The sequence below is a fragment of the Rutidosis leptorrhynchoides genome, chromosome 1, assembly GCF_046630445.1.
Source record: "Rutidosis leptorrhynchoides isolate AG116_Rl617_1_P2 chromosome 1, CSIRO_AGI_Rlap_v1, whole genome shotgun sequence".
Taxonomy (NCBI): Eukaryota; Viridiplantae; Streptophyta; class Magnoliopsida; order Asterales; family Asteraceae; genus Rutidosis; species Rutidosis leptorrhynchoides.
In genome coordinates this window covers 131,900,390-131,917,573 of record NC_092333.1, presented here as the reverse complement: position 1 = coordinate 131,917,573, position 17,184 = coordinate 131,900,390, and the positions used below count along the sequence as shown (strand labels likewise).

Here is a 17,184-nt window from a genome sequence, read left to right as displayed (position 1 = left end):
TATTGCCGAAACCCGCATTTTTTGCGGGTCATAAGCTAGTATATAGAATAGAATTATATTATATTTGACACGGACCGAGTCTACATTCTACATATTATGTGTGACAGTTTATGTGAGAGAGTATGTGTGCCAGTTTGTATAACATAGGCAGAGTCTACATGGTGTATACTCATATATATTCATGTAAAAACAGAAGACAAGTCCTACAAAATATAGCTAAGACCATAGTTTATGGGGCCATAACGCACCATCCGTTGTGTACGTGGCACACCACAACAAGGCGTTATGGGTTGTTGTCAAGAGAATTGTTGTGGTGTTGTGGGGGCAAACAATGAAAATGAAAACGAGGGAGTAATTTGATCGGCCAACTCATTTTCTTTTATTTCTTTATTTAACCAATACCAATTATATTTTATCATAACACGACATTTAACGTCACCATAAATCACTCCCACAACTCCAGAACACTACAACAATCCCATTTACCATAACAAGTGGTTAAAGAAAACATGAATGCATTATGCGGATGAATGTGAACTTTTGAACATTTTACATATCAAATGAACAATATGCCAACAGAAAAAGATAAATAACTATAACTATGTAGACACAAAACAAATACGAAATCGAAACCATTAAGCAAATTGATCTAAAATCCTATTCTACACATTAATCTCCCACCAGCCACCAAACAGTCTCAACCTATATCTTGAGTTTGGCGCATTAACTTTAAATCGGCCACATTTTTCATCTTTAGATTTACAGCGTACTGCCGTAAATGGTCAAACGACGCAACCAATGTGTCAAAAACAAAGAAGTTTTCGAGTAACTGCGTTTTTAATCATCCATTGTATCGCGGTTTAATAATACATACAAAATGAATATACCTTGCAAATATGAACAATTTTGAACAAAAAGTGCAAGAATGATCTTTTTTTTTTTTCAATGTACATTTTCATAATTCTTCTAAAATAGTTGATCCTTCGAACTGTAGTGTTGTGAATTTCTGAAAAAAATACTTAATTTGCAATAAAACTAGGATTGTGGAAAATTTAAAACCTTTAGTTAAATTTTTTTTTTTTTTTTTTTTTTTTGGTGTTTTACCATAGAGAAAAACGAAGAATCACTGCAATTATATGAAGCAGAATAGCTAAAACACTTGCAGTTCTTGATGAACTGCTCTGACTCAACTCTCCAGCATTTCGAAATTCGTCTTTACTGGAAGTTATCGACACATTTACATCGTTTGAGCCTGAAAAATGGTAATGAAAATGACATTTAGGAGATTGATTTTATATGTTTTGCAAAAAAATAATAACATAACAAAGGAAAGGACGATGCTTACAATCATAATCAGTCCATCCGATTCGTTTCTTTGATATATCATACACAAATATCTTATCTTTAAGAACAAGATCTGCAAAGTAAAAAACATATTCAATAAGTCAAAGAACCAAACATAACAGCTGCACGTTAATATAGAAAAGGTCAAAACGGGTTCTTACCAAGAATTAACCCAATGACCATGATTACCGTCTATACTAGTACAACAATAATGATCTAAACTACTAAAAAGTTACAAATTTGTCATTTTTTTATTCATTTGTGCTATTAAAGTAGTCCAAATCAAATTAGTGATTAAAAGTTACAAATTAGTTACATATGAAATTAAAAGTTGATCATCAAGAGGTTAATGGTTGTCGGCTTAAGATAATAGCTGCGTAATGTTTCAAATCTTCGATCCCTTTATATGTGTGATCTTCCCATTTGTGTATATTGTAGTAGTGGTTTGGAGTGTTTCATTTTCCCTTAGTCTTGGTGGATTACGTATTGACGTTCCTATATTTTTTTTCATGTTTGTGTTTCAATTAGTACCACACTAAAAAGTTTTGCTAACTAAATAACTAGCTTTTTCACAATAAAATGTATGAAAAATGGTCGGTTTCAACTTAATAATCCTTTACGACTAAAGTAAGTGTAAGCCATAACAAAAAAGATTTAAATGTTTCAACAAGTACAAATGTGCTAATGTAGTACTCCGTATCAGTTAGCTAAACTAACCTCCAAGAATCGATACCCCATTCTGAACTTTCTGGAACCCGATGCACCATGGTGTACCGCCATCCTGTTAATATTTGGTTCAACCAAGATCAAATACAAGGCCTAATGATAAAAAAAAAAATTTTGAACACTCATGAAACAATATTTTTCCATATAAAAAAAAAATTAAATAGACGAGCACTCACAACAGGATCGCCATGCACAAGATAGTTATCTGGCTTAAGGATCATGGCTGCACCACCAGCAAAGTTTAAGGAAACCTCTGGAAAAACCCCATTTATGCTGTTATAGATAATAAAGATATATAAATAAATATAAGTTCTGTTGGATGTTAAGATGGTTGGGAATAAAAGACATAAGTAAGAATCTTAGACATTCATAAGGTACCTTGACGAAACCAAATAACATTGGGTGCCCTTTGAGATGACTGGTGTCGTTAGTTGTGAAACTGCAGACGTTATCTGCCGTAACAAAAAACAAATATTTAATGTAAGATGAATTAGTCAATAGAACTCAGTAAAATAAGAATATTTATAATGTGTCAAGTTTTGGATAAAATGATTGCACACATCCCCAACTGTTTAGTTTGAACTTGAGAGTGTATTTTTGGAACAGTAAGTTACAATGGCGAATCTAAAACCTAAAGTCACAAGGGTCCATAAGTTAGTCGAAGCAACAAAATGTACGTATTAGAGGTTGATTCAGGTCGGGTCATAGTATACATAAACAGTCATCCAAACATAACTTCAATAGTTGTGTTGTGCAACGCACATGTAAAGTCTATTTGTTAAGCATCAATTTTGCAGGGATCAATTATATACAGATTGTTTTTTGATATAAAGGTTATTAAAAGATTAAAAGAAAGGGAAGAAATAAAAAAAAAAAAAAAAAAAAAAAAAAACCAACCTACTCAAAATATAACAAAATGGTTGAATGTACATCTCATTATAAACATAGGGCATGTTATGGCCGAAATGAAGATTTATAAAGCTACATTTTTTTAACAAAATTTCGGAAACGACAGTAGTAAAAAGATAACTCTTACAGCATTAACAAAAGGATCAAACGCTTCTTCAACGAGGTATGTCAAAGTTGTTCCAGTATCAACAATGGTTCCTCGGTTGTCTGATGTGGTGAAAACAGACGGGTCAATTGGCAACATCTGCCCATTGACAGCGATATTATGAAGATCTAGATTGTAATGAGGCCTGAAAGTTTAAGATCAGTATCCATTATATTTCCTAAATATGTGAATGATTAAATTATAAAGAGACAAAGACTAAAACACATCTTTCCTTTTTTTTCACAAATTTCCAACAATACATGTTCTATCATACACAAGTTTTCGCCTTTTGTGATTATTAGAGGGTATTTAGTCAATAGACTAAATTTAATCTTTTACCTAATTATCTAACATGTCCATCAATCACAAATAAACATATTAACAGATAGGGTGATGATACTTCCAACAACATTGTTTGATAAATCCACTCATTTTATGCATTGACTGATTGTACAGTACAATCTGTTAAAGCATATAGTGACTGAATTTATCAAAAATGTTGTTGGAAATATCACTACCCTAACCGATACCCTCAACATTCTACTATATCTACTAATGCGCGTGGTAATCATTTGAACCAAAAAGTAGACAAAACTAAAATCTTGCATCTCTTTTGGATGGTTAAAACATTCTCTAAGTAATGATTATGCTAATTGAAACACCTAAAGACGCTAAACCATATATGCGACCACCTACAATTGGGAAAAGTGAACAAGTTTTAATATTTGAGGTAATACGTACTGTGATGGGACAAGGGGACTATAAACCATGGTGGGGTCCAAAATCTCACCAAGAACAAGCTTGCCACCACCCGTTCCATCTCCTTTCAAACAATGCGAGAACACTTTTGGCGTAATCCCTCGTGATGAAAGTTGTGACACAATCGATAGACCATGTTGCCCGAAACCGAAAATCCCGTCAATTGCCTTATCAGGTTTTGTCAAGCTACCCGTTTGATAGGTGCTACACCTATAACACCAACACCACAAACCAAATACACATAAGTAAAAGAATAAAATACAACTTTTCACGAGATACACATCGTTACATAAATTCATGACAAGTTAATTATTGGATTTTTCTAACGACAGCCCTTAGGGCTATCGTTAACGCACTTTAAACAGTTGTACAAAGCAGTTAACTATTAATTTAAGTGATGGTGGTTACATAAATGTACACTTGTTTCTTACTTATTTATGGTTGTCGTTAGCAAAATCTTCAATAAAAATGTGTATCTACTATATATGATTAGACTTAGAACAGAACAAAAAGCACACCCAAATGTGATGGAAGCGGAAGAGTTTGCAATCATGGACGAGCCCACAATTGTGTCAAAGTACAACAAGTCCGTAACGTACTGACCCGACGTTCCACTACCATCTCCGTATTGAAACTTATAACCACATTGATTCCCTTCAAGACATGATGCATCCGCAGTTTGAACTATCGAAGAGCAAATCGAGTCCGAACAAGATACCGAACTAGCTGTTGACGAGGTACCAGCATCATAGAAATTAAGTTCAACCTATAATAAAATGAAATAAAATTTAGAATGCAATTACGTTGCCGGTTAAAGTATTTACATTTCTTTAAACAAAAGAAACGTACACCGAATCCACTTGATTGAGGGCAATTACTACAAGAACTGCAAGTAACCCACAAAATGTCGCTTCCCGTATCAATCTGAACATTAAACTCTTTTGGTGGAGAACCCAATCTTACCTTTGTAAAGTACAACCTAAAACACAAATACATAAATTAGACATTTTGACTTTTGAAGTCAAACAATATCTTCTAAACTTCATAATTCTACTGAATAATGCTATGTTTGTGGAAAATTAACAACCACATTACATATTGATAACCACCAACACAAACTAAACAATGCAAATACATAATTTAGTAACAGAATCTACATTATTTGGTTGTTGAAAAACAACATGTTATAATCAAAAGGTCAAAGTATATCCATCTGTCAGCAATCAACATGTCACAATCTAATATTTTATGTTTATTTTAAAATTTATGATTAAGAAATACATATATTAAGAAACCAATTAACCTTATTATCCGACTTAAATGATAACTAAGATAAACCTCTAAAAACAAATTCCAGACAAGCAAGCCCAAAACATATTCACATGAACATGGTCACCGACAATTATACATATTTTATTGCAATAACATCATTAAAAGTTTCATATGTTTAATATAACTATTAATTTATAGACATAAAAATCATAAAAAAGATGATAGAAAAATAAAAATTCCTAACTTTAATGTGACCCATATATTAAATTAAAATTAAATAAATAAAACTATTGTGGGTATTTAGTATTTGATGTAAATTACCCGCCGTAATAAGGATCGGAGGTGCCGGCGACGTTGAAATCCACAATACCACCGGAGAAGCGTTGCAACATCCGCGCGTGTCTTACACGATCACGCGCTCTAAGAACTTCAAGGTCAACTGTTTTGTTGGCCGGAAAAGCCCTTTCTAAAGTTAAAACCTTGGACTGAAAACCACCGACACCACCAGAGACAGCTACGGCCGCCACCAATAAAAGAATCAAGAACTTCATGCCAGTGTTTACTGGCGGTCTTTAATAATAAATAAATAAAAAAACAAAAGAATGTGAATATTAATTGATTTTATTATGCGGGTTTTGATGAAATTGAAAAACAGAGTTTGTGTAAAGTTTACAGCATTATTGCAGGGAAAACTGGAAAAGGGAAAGGGAAATTTTTGGGTTGTAACGGTTGAATGGGGATGGTAGATATATATATATATATATATATATATATACTTGTATTACTGGAGTTATATCTATATTTGTTTTATAGAAAGAATAATTTATAATGATTAGATTAATAGTCTTGATCATCATTGACATTACACTTTAGTTAAAGTGATTCACACTCTCAATTGTAAGAAAAAAACGAGTCAAATTATTTCAATCCATTTCAAGTTAATTAATTGTTATTTATTTTTTACATCAAAGTCTTATATGAGGTCTAAAATGGTTTTCACCAACGCCTGAGTGGTCTAAGTTCCTATAACCGAGTCTTTCTGAACCGAGTCTTTTTGAATCTTTATATCTTAAATGCGTACATTAATAAGAATTATATATTTTTATTTTATCTAATTTATAAAAGTAGACAATTAATTTAAAAAATATTAAAAAAAAGTAGTGATTATTTAAATTGAGAATGAAAGAGTAAAGTAATGTGCATTTTAAAATATTGACTCGGGTTTGATGGCATATGAATCACGCCATTTGATAGCATCAACCATATACACAAAACATGATAACAAATGTTAAAAAAAATGTGTATAACTATGACACCAAGAACCGGACTAACTTCGACCTGGGCTAGTTACAATTTCACGAACCGAGGCATCACGAGAAAATCCTGCTTTATGAACATTTCTACTCGAAATAACCGAAGCTAGATGGCCATAATCAGAACAATTGTTGAACCAAGACGAGATATCCGAACTGTCTCGAATAACATACACAAAAAAGTAAGCGAATAGTCTCCTTCATCCGTTGGATTCGAGTTCACCAGTAGAAACTAGTGATTACAATTACCAGATTAGGGAATATTTTCGTTCAACTCACATCAGTGGCGGAACTCGGATTTTATTCACTGGGGGCAAAAAACATTTAAAACCATAACAATTTTTTTGACAAAATATGGAGGTTTTAAGGCAAAAAATTGAGGTTTTTAGACAAATTATGAATATTTTTGAGCAAAATTTGAAGGTTTTGGATCAAAAGTTGGAGAATTTTGGGCAAAATTTGAAAGTTTTGGAGCAAACTATGTAGGTTTTGGGGGAAAAAAAATCACGGCAAAGTCGAAAAACCCAAAATTTTTACACTGCAAAAAAAAATCCACTGCGGGCGGACGCCCCCTCTGTCCCATGTAGTTTCGCCTATATCTCCAAACCCATCGCTATAGAAGCATCCGACCCCGAATCAACATTCACTATCTCGTTCAAATTTCTTTTTTTATTGACGAACTAATACTAGAAAAAGATCTCATTAAAGAACGGATGGTGATATTTTCATCATTGAAAATGATTGATCCACCACATTTATTAATTTAATTACTTGTATAATACAAGAATTTAATTTAATGTCCAAGCATGGTGAATTTGTTATGACGGATGTATTAATTCCCTTAAAAATGGGTGTTTGTGAATGGTTATCATTTGTAAATAAATTCTAATGTTTATAGGTAAAGTGTTTTATTTACAATATCATATATCATAAATCATAATATACATTTATAATGCATACATAATAATTATTGGTAGATATATATCTGAATGGATATGCTTGCATCTTATATTATACTTTCATGTTAAAAGTTTTTTTTTTTTTTTTTTTTTTTTTTTTTTTTTTTTTTTTAAGCCAACAACTTTATTAAAATAAAAAAGAGAGAACATCAGGAGGGCCAATGGCCAATTTACAAACATTAACTCTAATCGACTACAACTAAAACAAAAGAGACTAAATATAAGCAACTACTACTATAGTGGATAACACGAGCATAATATACCGTATGTGAGGTTAATTTGTGGTAGGAAAAAGCCTTCACCCTATGATTATTATCAAGCGAGATCAACTTGAAAAAATTCAAGCCGGCTTAGAACTCGAAAAACAGTGCTGATCAAAATGCAGCGACAAAGCAGCAATCGAGCCTAAAACCACTTTGTGACGATCGCTCCAAATCTATATGGACGAAGACGTCATTCATCGATTTCATTGCGAGGTATTTGACCTCTATATGATACGTTTTGTAAACATTGCATTCTTTTGAAAAGGCACACCATAAAATAATATTTAAATCAAAGGTTTTCGACATCTGATGATTTCTACATATAGACAATCACCGTAATATAATAATTTACAATAATACTTCCGTTGATAATGCAGTCAAAATAAGATACATGGTGATGATTTGGTGAATGCAATGTTTCCTTGAAAAATATGCCATGTATGACTCCATGCACATTGTAGTGACCCGAACTTTTCCATGTTTATATATATTAATTGAGATTGATATTTACATGATTAAATGTTTCCAACATGTTAAGCAATCAAACTTGTTAAGACTTGATTAATTGAAATATGTTTCATATAGACAATTGACCACCCAAGTTGACCGGTGATTCACGAACGTTAAAACTTGTAAAAACTATATGATGACATATATATGGATATATATATATATATATTTAACATGATACTATGATAAGTAAACATATCATTAAGTATATTAACAATGAACTACATATGTAAAAACAAGACTACTAACTTAATGATTTTTAAACGAGACATATATGTAACGATTATCGTTGTAAAGACATTTAATGGATATATATCATATTAAGAGATATTCATACATGATAATATCATGATAATATAATAATTTAAAATCTCATTTGATATTATAAACATTGGGTTAACAACATTTAACAAGATCGTTAACCTAAAGGTTTCAAAACAACACTTACATGTAACGACTAACGATGACTTAACGACTCAGTTAAAATGTATATACATGTAGTGTTTTAATATGTATTTATACACTTTTGAAAGACTTCAATACACTTATCAAAATACTTCTACTTAACAAAAATGCTTACAATTACATCCTCGTTCAGTTTCATCAACAATTCTACTCGTATGCACCCGTGTTCGTACTCGTACAATACACAGCTTTTAGATGTATGTACTATTGGTATATACACTCCAATGATCAGCTCTTAGCAGCCCATGTGAGTCACCTAACACATGTGGGAACCATCATTTGGCAACTAGCATGAAATATCTCATAAAATTACAAAAATATGAGTAATCATTCATGACTTATTTACATGAAAACAAAATTACATATCCTTTATATCTAATCCATACACCAACGACCAAAAACACCTACAAACACTTTCATTCTTCAATTTTCTTCATCTAATTGATCTCTCTCAAGTTCTATCTTCAAGTTCTAAGTGTTCTTCATAAATTCCAAAAGTTCTAGTTTCATAAAATCAAGAATACTTTCAAGTTTGCTAGCTCACTTCCAATCTTGTAAGGTGATCATCCAACCTCAAGAAATCTTTGTTTCTTACAGTAGATTATCATTCTAATACAAGGTAATAATCATATTCAAACTTTAGTTTAATTTCTATAACTATAACAATCTTATTTCAAGTGATGATCTTACTTGAACTTGTTTTCGTGTCATGATTCTGCTTCAAGAACTTCGAGCCATCCAAGAATCCGTTGAAGCTAGATCCATTTTTCTCTTTTCCAGTAGGTTTATCCAAGGAACTTAAGGTAGTAATGATGTTCATAACATCATTCTATTCATACATATAAAGCTATCTTATTCGAAGGTTTAAACTTGTAATCACTAGAACATAGTTTAGTTAATTCTAAACTTGTTCGCAAACAAAAGTTAATCCTTCTAACTTGACTTTTAAAATCAACTAAACACATGTTCTATATCTATATGATATGCTAACTTAATGATTTAAAACCTGGAAACACGAAAAACACCGTAAAACCGGATTTACGCCATCGTAGTAACACCGCGGGCTGTTTTGGGTTAGTTAATTAAAAACTATGATAAACTTTGATTTAAAAGTTGTTATTCTGAGAAAATGATTTTTATTATGAACATGAAACTATATCCAAAAATTATGGTTAAACTCAAAGTGGAAGTATGTTTTCTAAAATGGTCATCTAGACGTCGTTCTTTCGACTGAAATGACTACCTTTACAAAAACGACTTGTAACTTATTTTTCTGACTATAAACCTATACTTTTTCTATTTAGATTCATAAAATAGAGTTCAATATGAAACCATAGCAATTTGATTCACTCAAAACGGATTTAAAATGAAGAAGTTATGGGTAAAACAAGATTGGATAATTTTTCTCATTTTAGCTACGTGAAAATTGGTAACAAATCTATTCCAACCATAACTTAATCAACTTGTATTGTATATTATGTAATCTTGAGATACCATAGACACGTATACAATGTTTCGACCTATCATGTCGACACATCTATATATATTTCGGAACAACCATAGACACTCTATATGTGAATGTTGGAGTTAGCTATACAGGGTTGAGGTTGATCCCAAAATATATATAGTTTGAGTTGTGATCAATACTGAGATACGTATACACTGGGTCGTGGATTGATTCAAGATAATATTTATCGATTTATTTCTGTACATCTAACTGTGGACAACTAGTTGTAGGTTACTAACGAGGACAGCTGACTTAATAAACTTAAAATATCAAAATATATTAAAAGTATTGTAAATATATTTTGAACATACTTTGATATATATGTATATATTGTTATAGGTTCGTGAATCAACCAGTGGCCAAGTCTTACTTCCCGACGAAGTAAAAATCTGTGAAAGTGAGTTATAGTCCCACTTTTAAAATCTAATATTTTTGGGATGAGAATACATGCAGGTTTTATAAATGATTTACAAAATACACACAAGTACGTGAAACTACATTCTATGGTTGAATTATCGAAATCGAATATGCCCCTTTTTATTAAGTCTGGTAATCTAAGAATTAGGGAACAGACACCCTAATTGACGCGAATCCTAAAGATAGATCTATTGGGCCTAACAAACCCCATCCAAAGTACCGGATGCTTTAGTACTTCGAAATTTATATCATATCCGAAGGGTGTCCCGGAATGATGGGGATATTCTTATATATGCATCTTGTTAATGTCGGTTACTAGGTGTTCACCATATGAATGATTTTTATCTCTATGTATGGGATGTGTATTGAAATATGAAATCTTGTGGTCTATTATTATGATTTGATATATATAGGTTAAACCTATAACTCACCAACATTTTTGTTGACGTTTTAAGCATGTTTATTCTCAGGTGATTATTAAGAGCTTCCGATGTCGCATACTTAAATAAGGATGAGATTTGGAGTCCATGCTTGTATGATATTGTGTAAAAACTGCATTCAAGAAACTTATTTTGTTGTAACATATTTGTATTGTAAACCATTATGTAATGGTTGTATGTAAACAGGATATTTTAGATTATCATTATTTGATAATCTACGTAAAGCTTTTTAAACCTTTATTGATGAAATAAAGGTTATGGTTTGTTTTAAAATGAATGCAGTCTTTGAAAAACGTCTCATATAGAGGTCAAAACCTCGCAACGAAATCAATTAATATGGAACGTTTTTAATCAATAAGAACGGGACATTTCACACATAGCTTGTCTAACATATAAGCAAACAGCGGAAGACTTCTAGGGAACCTGAGAATAAACATGCTAACAAGTGTCAACACAAAGGTTGGTGAGTTCATAGTTTTAATGTTGCGCATAATTTGTATATAAAGGTGGATCACAAGATTTCAGTTGTTCAATCCAGAAATGTTTATCAAAATATTCTACGTAATTGAGCATCCTGGTAACTAAACTTAACGTATATATAATTTGTACCCTTTGTATAATCATCTTAATAATACACGCAAACCAACGTGTACGCTTCTCATATAGCATACGTCCGTTAAAAGGCTAGTGCTCTAGCTCGGACGGGGATATCAAGCCCTATGGATCCATATACTACTACTCGCGCCCACCAGTTCTTATAACCGGCAGTTACTAGTTACCAAAGCTAAGGGATTTTCGGTTCAAACTCAGTGTAGAATTAAGTATGTACTTGTATCCATTGTTTAAAATAAAGTGCATGTATTCTCAGCCAAAAAATATAGATTGCAAAAGAAATTAAAAAGGGAGCAAATGAAACTCACGCATATAAATCTAGTATTTTCAGTATTTATAAACAGTCGCATGTATTCTCAGCCCAAAAATATATTGAGTAAAAGGGATCATATGAAACTCACCTTAGCAGCATATAAAGTCGTTCACCAAAATGTAATCGAAACTCGGATTACCAAATAACCGTAGATCTCAACCTAGAGAACATATGTTGGTCAATAAATGTCTATCAAGCTAGGTCAGGTCATAGTGTATAACAATTCTAATGCTCGAGATCGACATACAAAAGTTATCCAAAGTCGTTTCAAAAAGTCAATTTTACAATAGTTCAACAAAACGAGACGTACCTTGTATAAGGATTCATTTACTCGATTGGTAATATTCAAAAATCCATTTTATCAATCTTACAAACAAGTTTCAAAAGCAATTTCAATCAATGTCAATCATAATTCAGTTGATCATATCTTTTAATTCGTACACCGAAATTACGCGATTTCTAAATGAAAAGTTATTGATTTTTCGCCAGCTTTCCAAAAACATGCATATCATATACCTTTTATCAGTAATATATGTTTTACTTCGTGATCCATCATAACTGTTTAACGACAAAATTTAGCATACAAGCATGCATAAATATATATACTCGAGCACTAGACATGGATACACAATTAATGTATAAAAGATAAAATATGAGTGCTTACGTATCAATATTGAGATTCAATATTGTAGGAAAGTACGTAGACGCAACAGAGATGATAAACACTAGATTTGATTCACAAATATACCCTTGAACATTACCCATAACCTCCTTGGCAATAACCCATAATTTCCTTAGCTCTATCCCGCTCAAAAACCCATTTTGAAGGTGACACGCTCATAACCTCGTCGTAGTATTTTAGGTATATATACTACTAATAATAATATTATGATAAGATTAATAATAATAATATTAATCTTAATAATAATAATAATAATAATAATAATAATAATAATAATATATAAAAAAAATAATACGGAGGAATGAATCGAGCTTTTATAGTATGTGGCCTGCTACAGTACCTCATGCGATCGCATGAGTTTTCAGTGTTTTTGACATTCGATCGCATGGCCGCCTCATCCGTTTTTGTTTGCTAGTTCGTCGACATCAAATAGTGTTTACTGTAGCAAAGTCATTTTACTGTAGCAAATAGTGTTTTACTGTAGGAAAGTCGTTTTTACTTGTACATATATATATATATATATATACATACATATAATTGTTCATGAATCGTCGAGAGCAGTCAAATGTAATGAAACAGTTCTAAAATTTTGAGATTCAACTTCATAGACTTTGCTTATCGTGTCGGAAACGTTAAATCATTTAAAGATAAAGTTTAAATTTGGTCAAAAATTTCCGGGTTGTCACACACTTAGACCCCACTCAGTAGTAATTCGAAGAGATCCGGCATAAAAAAAACTACCTTAACCAACACCTACTCTTGAGTGTGAGGCATCGAAACTTTGGGGGCTCGTGATCCATGTTAGCCAATTTAATGAACCTTTTTTCCACCGACAATTAATCCACTCGAAACAATTGCTTTGGATATCCGTGATGACTTTGGAGGGACTGAGGTAATTGCTACCGAAGGTGCGAGCATTTCTATGTGCCCAAATGTGATAGGATGTGACCCAAACTACGACTTGCCAAATGGTAACTCCAAGATTAGAGTTCAAGAATGGGTTTGAACCTTTTGCAATGTCGGGAATACATGTCACGGTTAGATGAGTAAATTCCACCATTTTCTAATTCTTTCCCAAATGTCTTTTGCGAAACTACATGAAATGAGTGTGTGGTGAAGGGTTTCAATGTCATCATCACAAATGGGGCATCTTAGTGAATGGAGGTCGATACCTTTTTTGTCAAGATTGACTATAACCGGTAATTTATTTTGTTTTGTCCGCCAAATAAAAATAGAGACTTTTTGCGGGATGAAAGGGTTTAAAATCGTGGGTTGCGGTGACTTTTTGCGGGATGAAAGGGTTTAAAAGGTTACTTTATTATTATGTATTTATATCAAACATAATTATAATAGTTGTACATTTTATATTGTCAATCTATTAATGCAGCTGCCATCGCTGTCGCCGCTACTGGCACTGCTACTGTCACCGCTTCTACTACTACCACCGTGACTGCCACCACGGCTGCTGTCGCTACTGTCGTCGATATTTTTCGCCGCTACTACCACCACCACCATTACCACCAATCTATTATCAAAATGCAATGGAGTCCCGAAATTTTTTTCAGAGTTATTTTTTAACAACTATTAGGAGTCAACGATGGGGGTCCAAACGCGATGTCGGAACCCACCCACCCACTCTAACTATTACAGTCCTACCGCCTGTCAAAAATCAATACGGGCATCGTGCGTGGTAAAACTCCCTCTCGGGTGAGGCTCAAATGAATAGATGTCGAAACCTCCGAGGCCCATGAAATGTGTCAAGACCCGTCCTAATCCATCCGGACGAAGTCCATATCGATTATAAACGATTCACAACAGTTGATTATATCGCGAGGTACTTGACCCCTATATGATACATTTTACAAACATTGCATTCGTTTTTGAAAAGACAAACTTTCATTTCATCGAAAGTTGACAGCATGCATACCATTTCATAATATATCCAACTATAATTGACTTAATAATAATATTGATGAACTCAACGACTTGAATGCAACGTCTTTTGAAATATGTCATGAATGAATCCAAGTAATATCCTAAAAATGGGCAAATGCACAGCGGAAGATTTCTTTCGTACCTGAGAATAAACATGCTTTAAAGTGTCAACCAAAAGGTTGGTGAGTTCATTAGTTTAACATAAATAATCATTATCATCATTTTAATAGACCACAAGATTTCCATATTCAGTTCTCATAAATATACGTCCCATGCATAGAGACAAAATATCATTCATATGGATTGAACACCTGGTAATCGACATTCACAATATACATATAAGAATATCCCCATCATTCCGGGATCCTCCTTCGGACATGATATAAATTTCGAAGTACTAAAGCATCCGGTACTTTGGATGGGGCTTGTTGGGCCCGATAGATCTATCTTTAGGATTCGCGTCAATTAGGGTGTCTGTTCCCTAATTCTTAGATTACCAGACTATAAAGGGGCATATTCGGTTTAATAATCCAACCATAGAATGTAGTTTCGATTACTTGTGTCTATTTCGTAAAACAATTATAAAAGCGCATGCATTCTCAGTCCCAAAAATATATATTGCAAAAGCATTTAAAAAGGGAGTAATGAAACTCACCTAATGTATTTTGTAGTATAAATACATATGACTATATTGAACAATGCAGGGTTGGCCTCGGATTCACGAACCTATATCATTTGTATATTTATTAATATACATAGTTGTAATTGAACACACACACACACACATATATATATATATATATATATATATATATATATATATATATATATATATATATATATATATATATATATATTAGTTATATCATTTTTATGTTAATAATATAGATGTTTTATATATTCATTTTGTATATTAAAAAAATGTATTAATTTTTTGTTATGTTATAAGTGTTATATATATATATATATATATATATATATATATATATATATATATATATATATATATATATTTATTTATTTATTTTATTTGATTAACAAAACAGTAGTTATAATTATATTAAGTTAATATTTATATATACGTACTAATAACTTTAATAATATACTTATGTTAATAATAACTCTATTAGTGCTAATAACAATGATATTTATAATAATACTTGTAAAGATATTAATTTTACTGTTTACGATAGTTATGATATTAATGATCCATTAATAATAATAATAATAATATCCTTATAAAAAAAATGATAGTATTAATAATAATAATGACATTGTTAATAATGATACTTTTGCTTAATAATAATAATAATGATAGTTACAAAATGATACCTTTACTAATATTAATGAGAGTAATGATATCTTGTATTATTTTCATAATAATAATAATAATAATAATAATCCTAATCATAATCAAACTAATAACAATATTATAACTATTAGTGATAATAATAATAATTTTTGTGCTTACATTTATAATCATAATAAATAAGAATTTTATTATAATACATATATTAATAATAATATTAATAACTATAATATTAATATTAATAACAATAATAATAATAATACTATGGGTGATACTAGTAATAACAATAATGTCACAATAATAATAATACAAATAATAATAATGGTGTTAATACTAGTAATATTAATTGTGGATAATAACTAGTAATTAATATAATAATAATAGAAATAATAATAACAATAACTTATACCTTTGTAGCATTAAAAAGACTTAAAGTGCCCGGGACGGGACTCGAACCTGAGACCTCTCGTTCCCCAACCAAATGCCTAACCACTCCTCTGACCCTGTCTTTCCTGATTTAGTTTCCACCCAATTTTATTTAACCCAAAACACTGTTTCATCCTCTTCTCTAACACTCATCGATCAGAGAATACCCAAAATCTTAACAACGAGTTTTAAAGTTTGAAATTGAAAGTGTAATTGAAACAGAAACGTTAAATGGTTGATTGTATTAACAAAAATAAAATAAAAAATGAATCTGTAACAGACCCATGAACACGCGAAGAACACAAAAACCAAATTTAAATTTTTAGGCCGTTTTAAGTAATGATTTCTACATAAACTAGTTTTTAAATCACACTTTGAGACTATCTCAATTATCAGTTGTTTCATAAACTCAGAAACAAGATCGAATTTTGCCAAGATCATATTGGTTGACTTTTTGTAATAAAACTTTGACCTTGAAATTCAACCTTGTTTTATCGAATTGAAATTTGAAATTGTGTGTACACATTCACGACATGAATAAGAAAATATCTGCATTCTTACATTTTCTTAATTTGATCCGAATCAGATCAAGGTTAAATGGGTTTTGTATTAATGACCGAGAGAAAAAAAATAAAAATAAATAAATAAATAAAATGATGAACCCGTTTCTTTCTTTTATCAGTCAGCAGAAGTGGAAAAATGTGATGAGGTTTGAATGATTGATCGAAAAAAAATGATCAAAGTCAATTTGTAGGGTTGTTGATGCTCGACTGGTTTCAGGAGGGTAATAGGGAGAACAGAAACAAAAAAAAAACAAAAAACTGAAAAGGGTGTATATATTTTTATAGGCATAATTATAATTATATATATATAACTGT

General features: G+C 31.4%; 1 protein-coding gene across 1 annotated transcript; it reads right to left on the bottom strand.

Moving 5' to 3' along the window:
• Positions 1 to 576: 576 nt before the first annotated feature.
• On the bottom strand, positions 577 to 5,856 carry LOC139865090 (aspartic proteinase 36). Its single transcript, XM_071853614.1, has 10 exons — positions 5,477 to 5,856; positions 4,733 to 4,862; positions 4,402 to 4,649; positions 3,866 to 4,093; positions 3,107 to 3,269; positions 2,449 to 2,522; positions 2,247 to 2,343; positions 2,062 to 2,125; positions 1,346 to 1,417; positions 577 to 1,252 (listed from the first exon to the last, which is right to left on the bottom strand). Exons 1-10 carry the CDS (start codon positions 5,704 to 5,706, stop codon positions 1,101 to 1,103), a joined length of 1,458 nt encoding a protein of 485 aa, XP_071709715.1. The 5' UTR covers positions 5,707 to 5,856; the 3' UTR covers positions 577 to 1,100.
• Between the last annotated feature and the right edge of the window lie 11,328 nt (positions 5,857 to 17,184).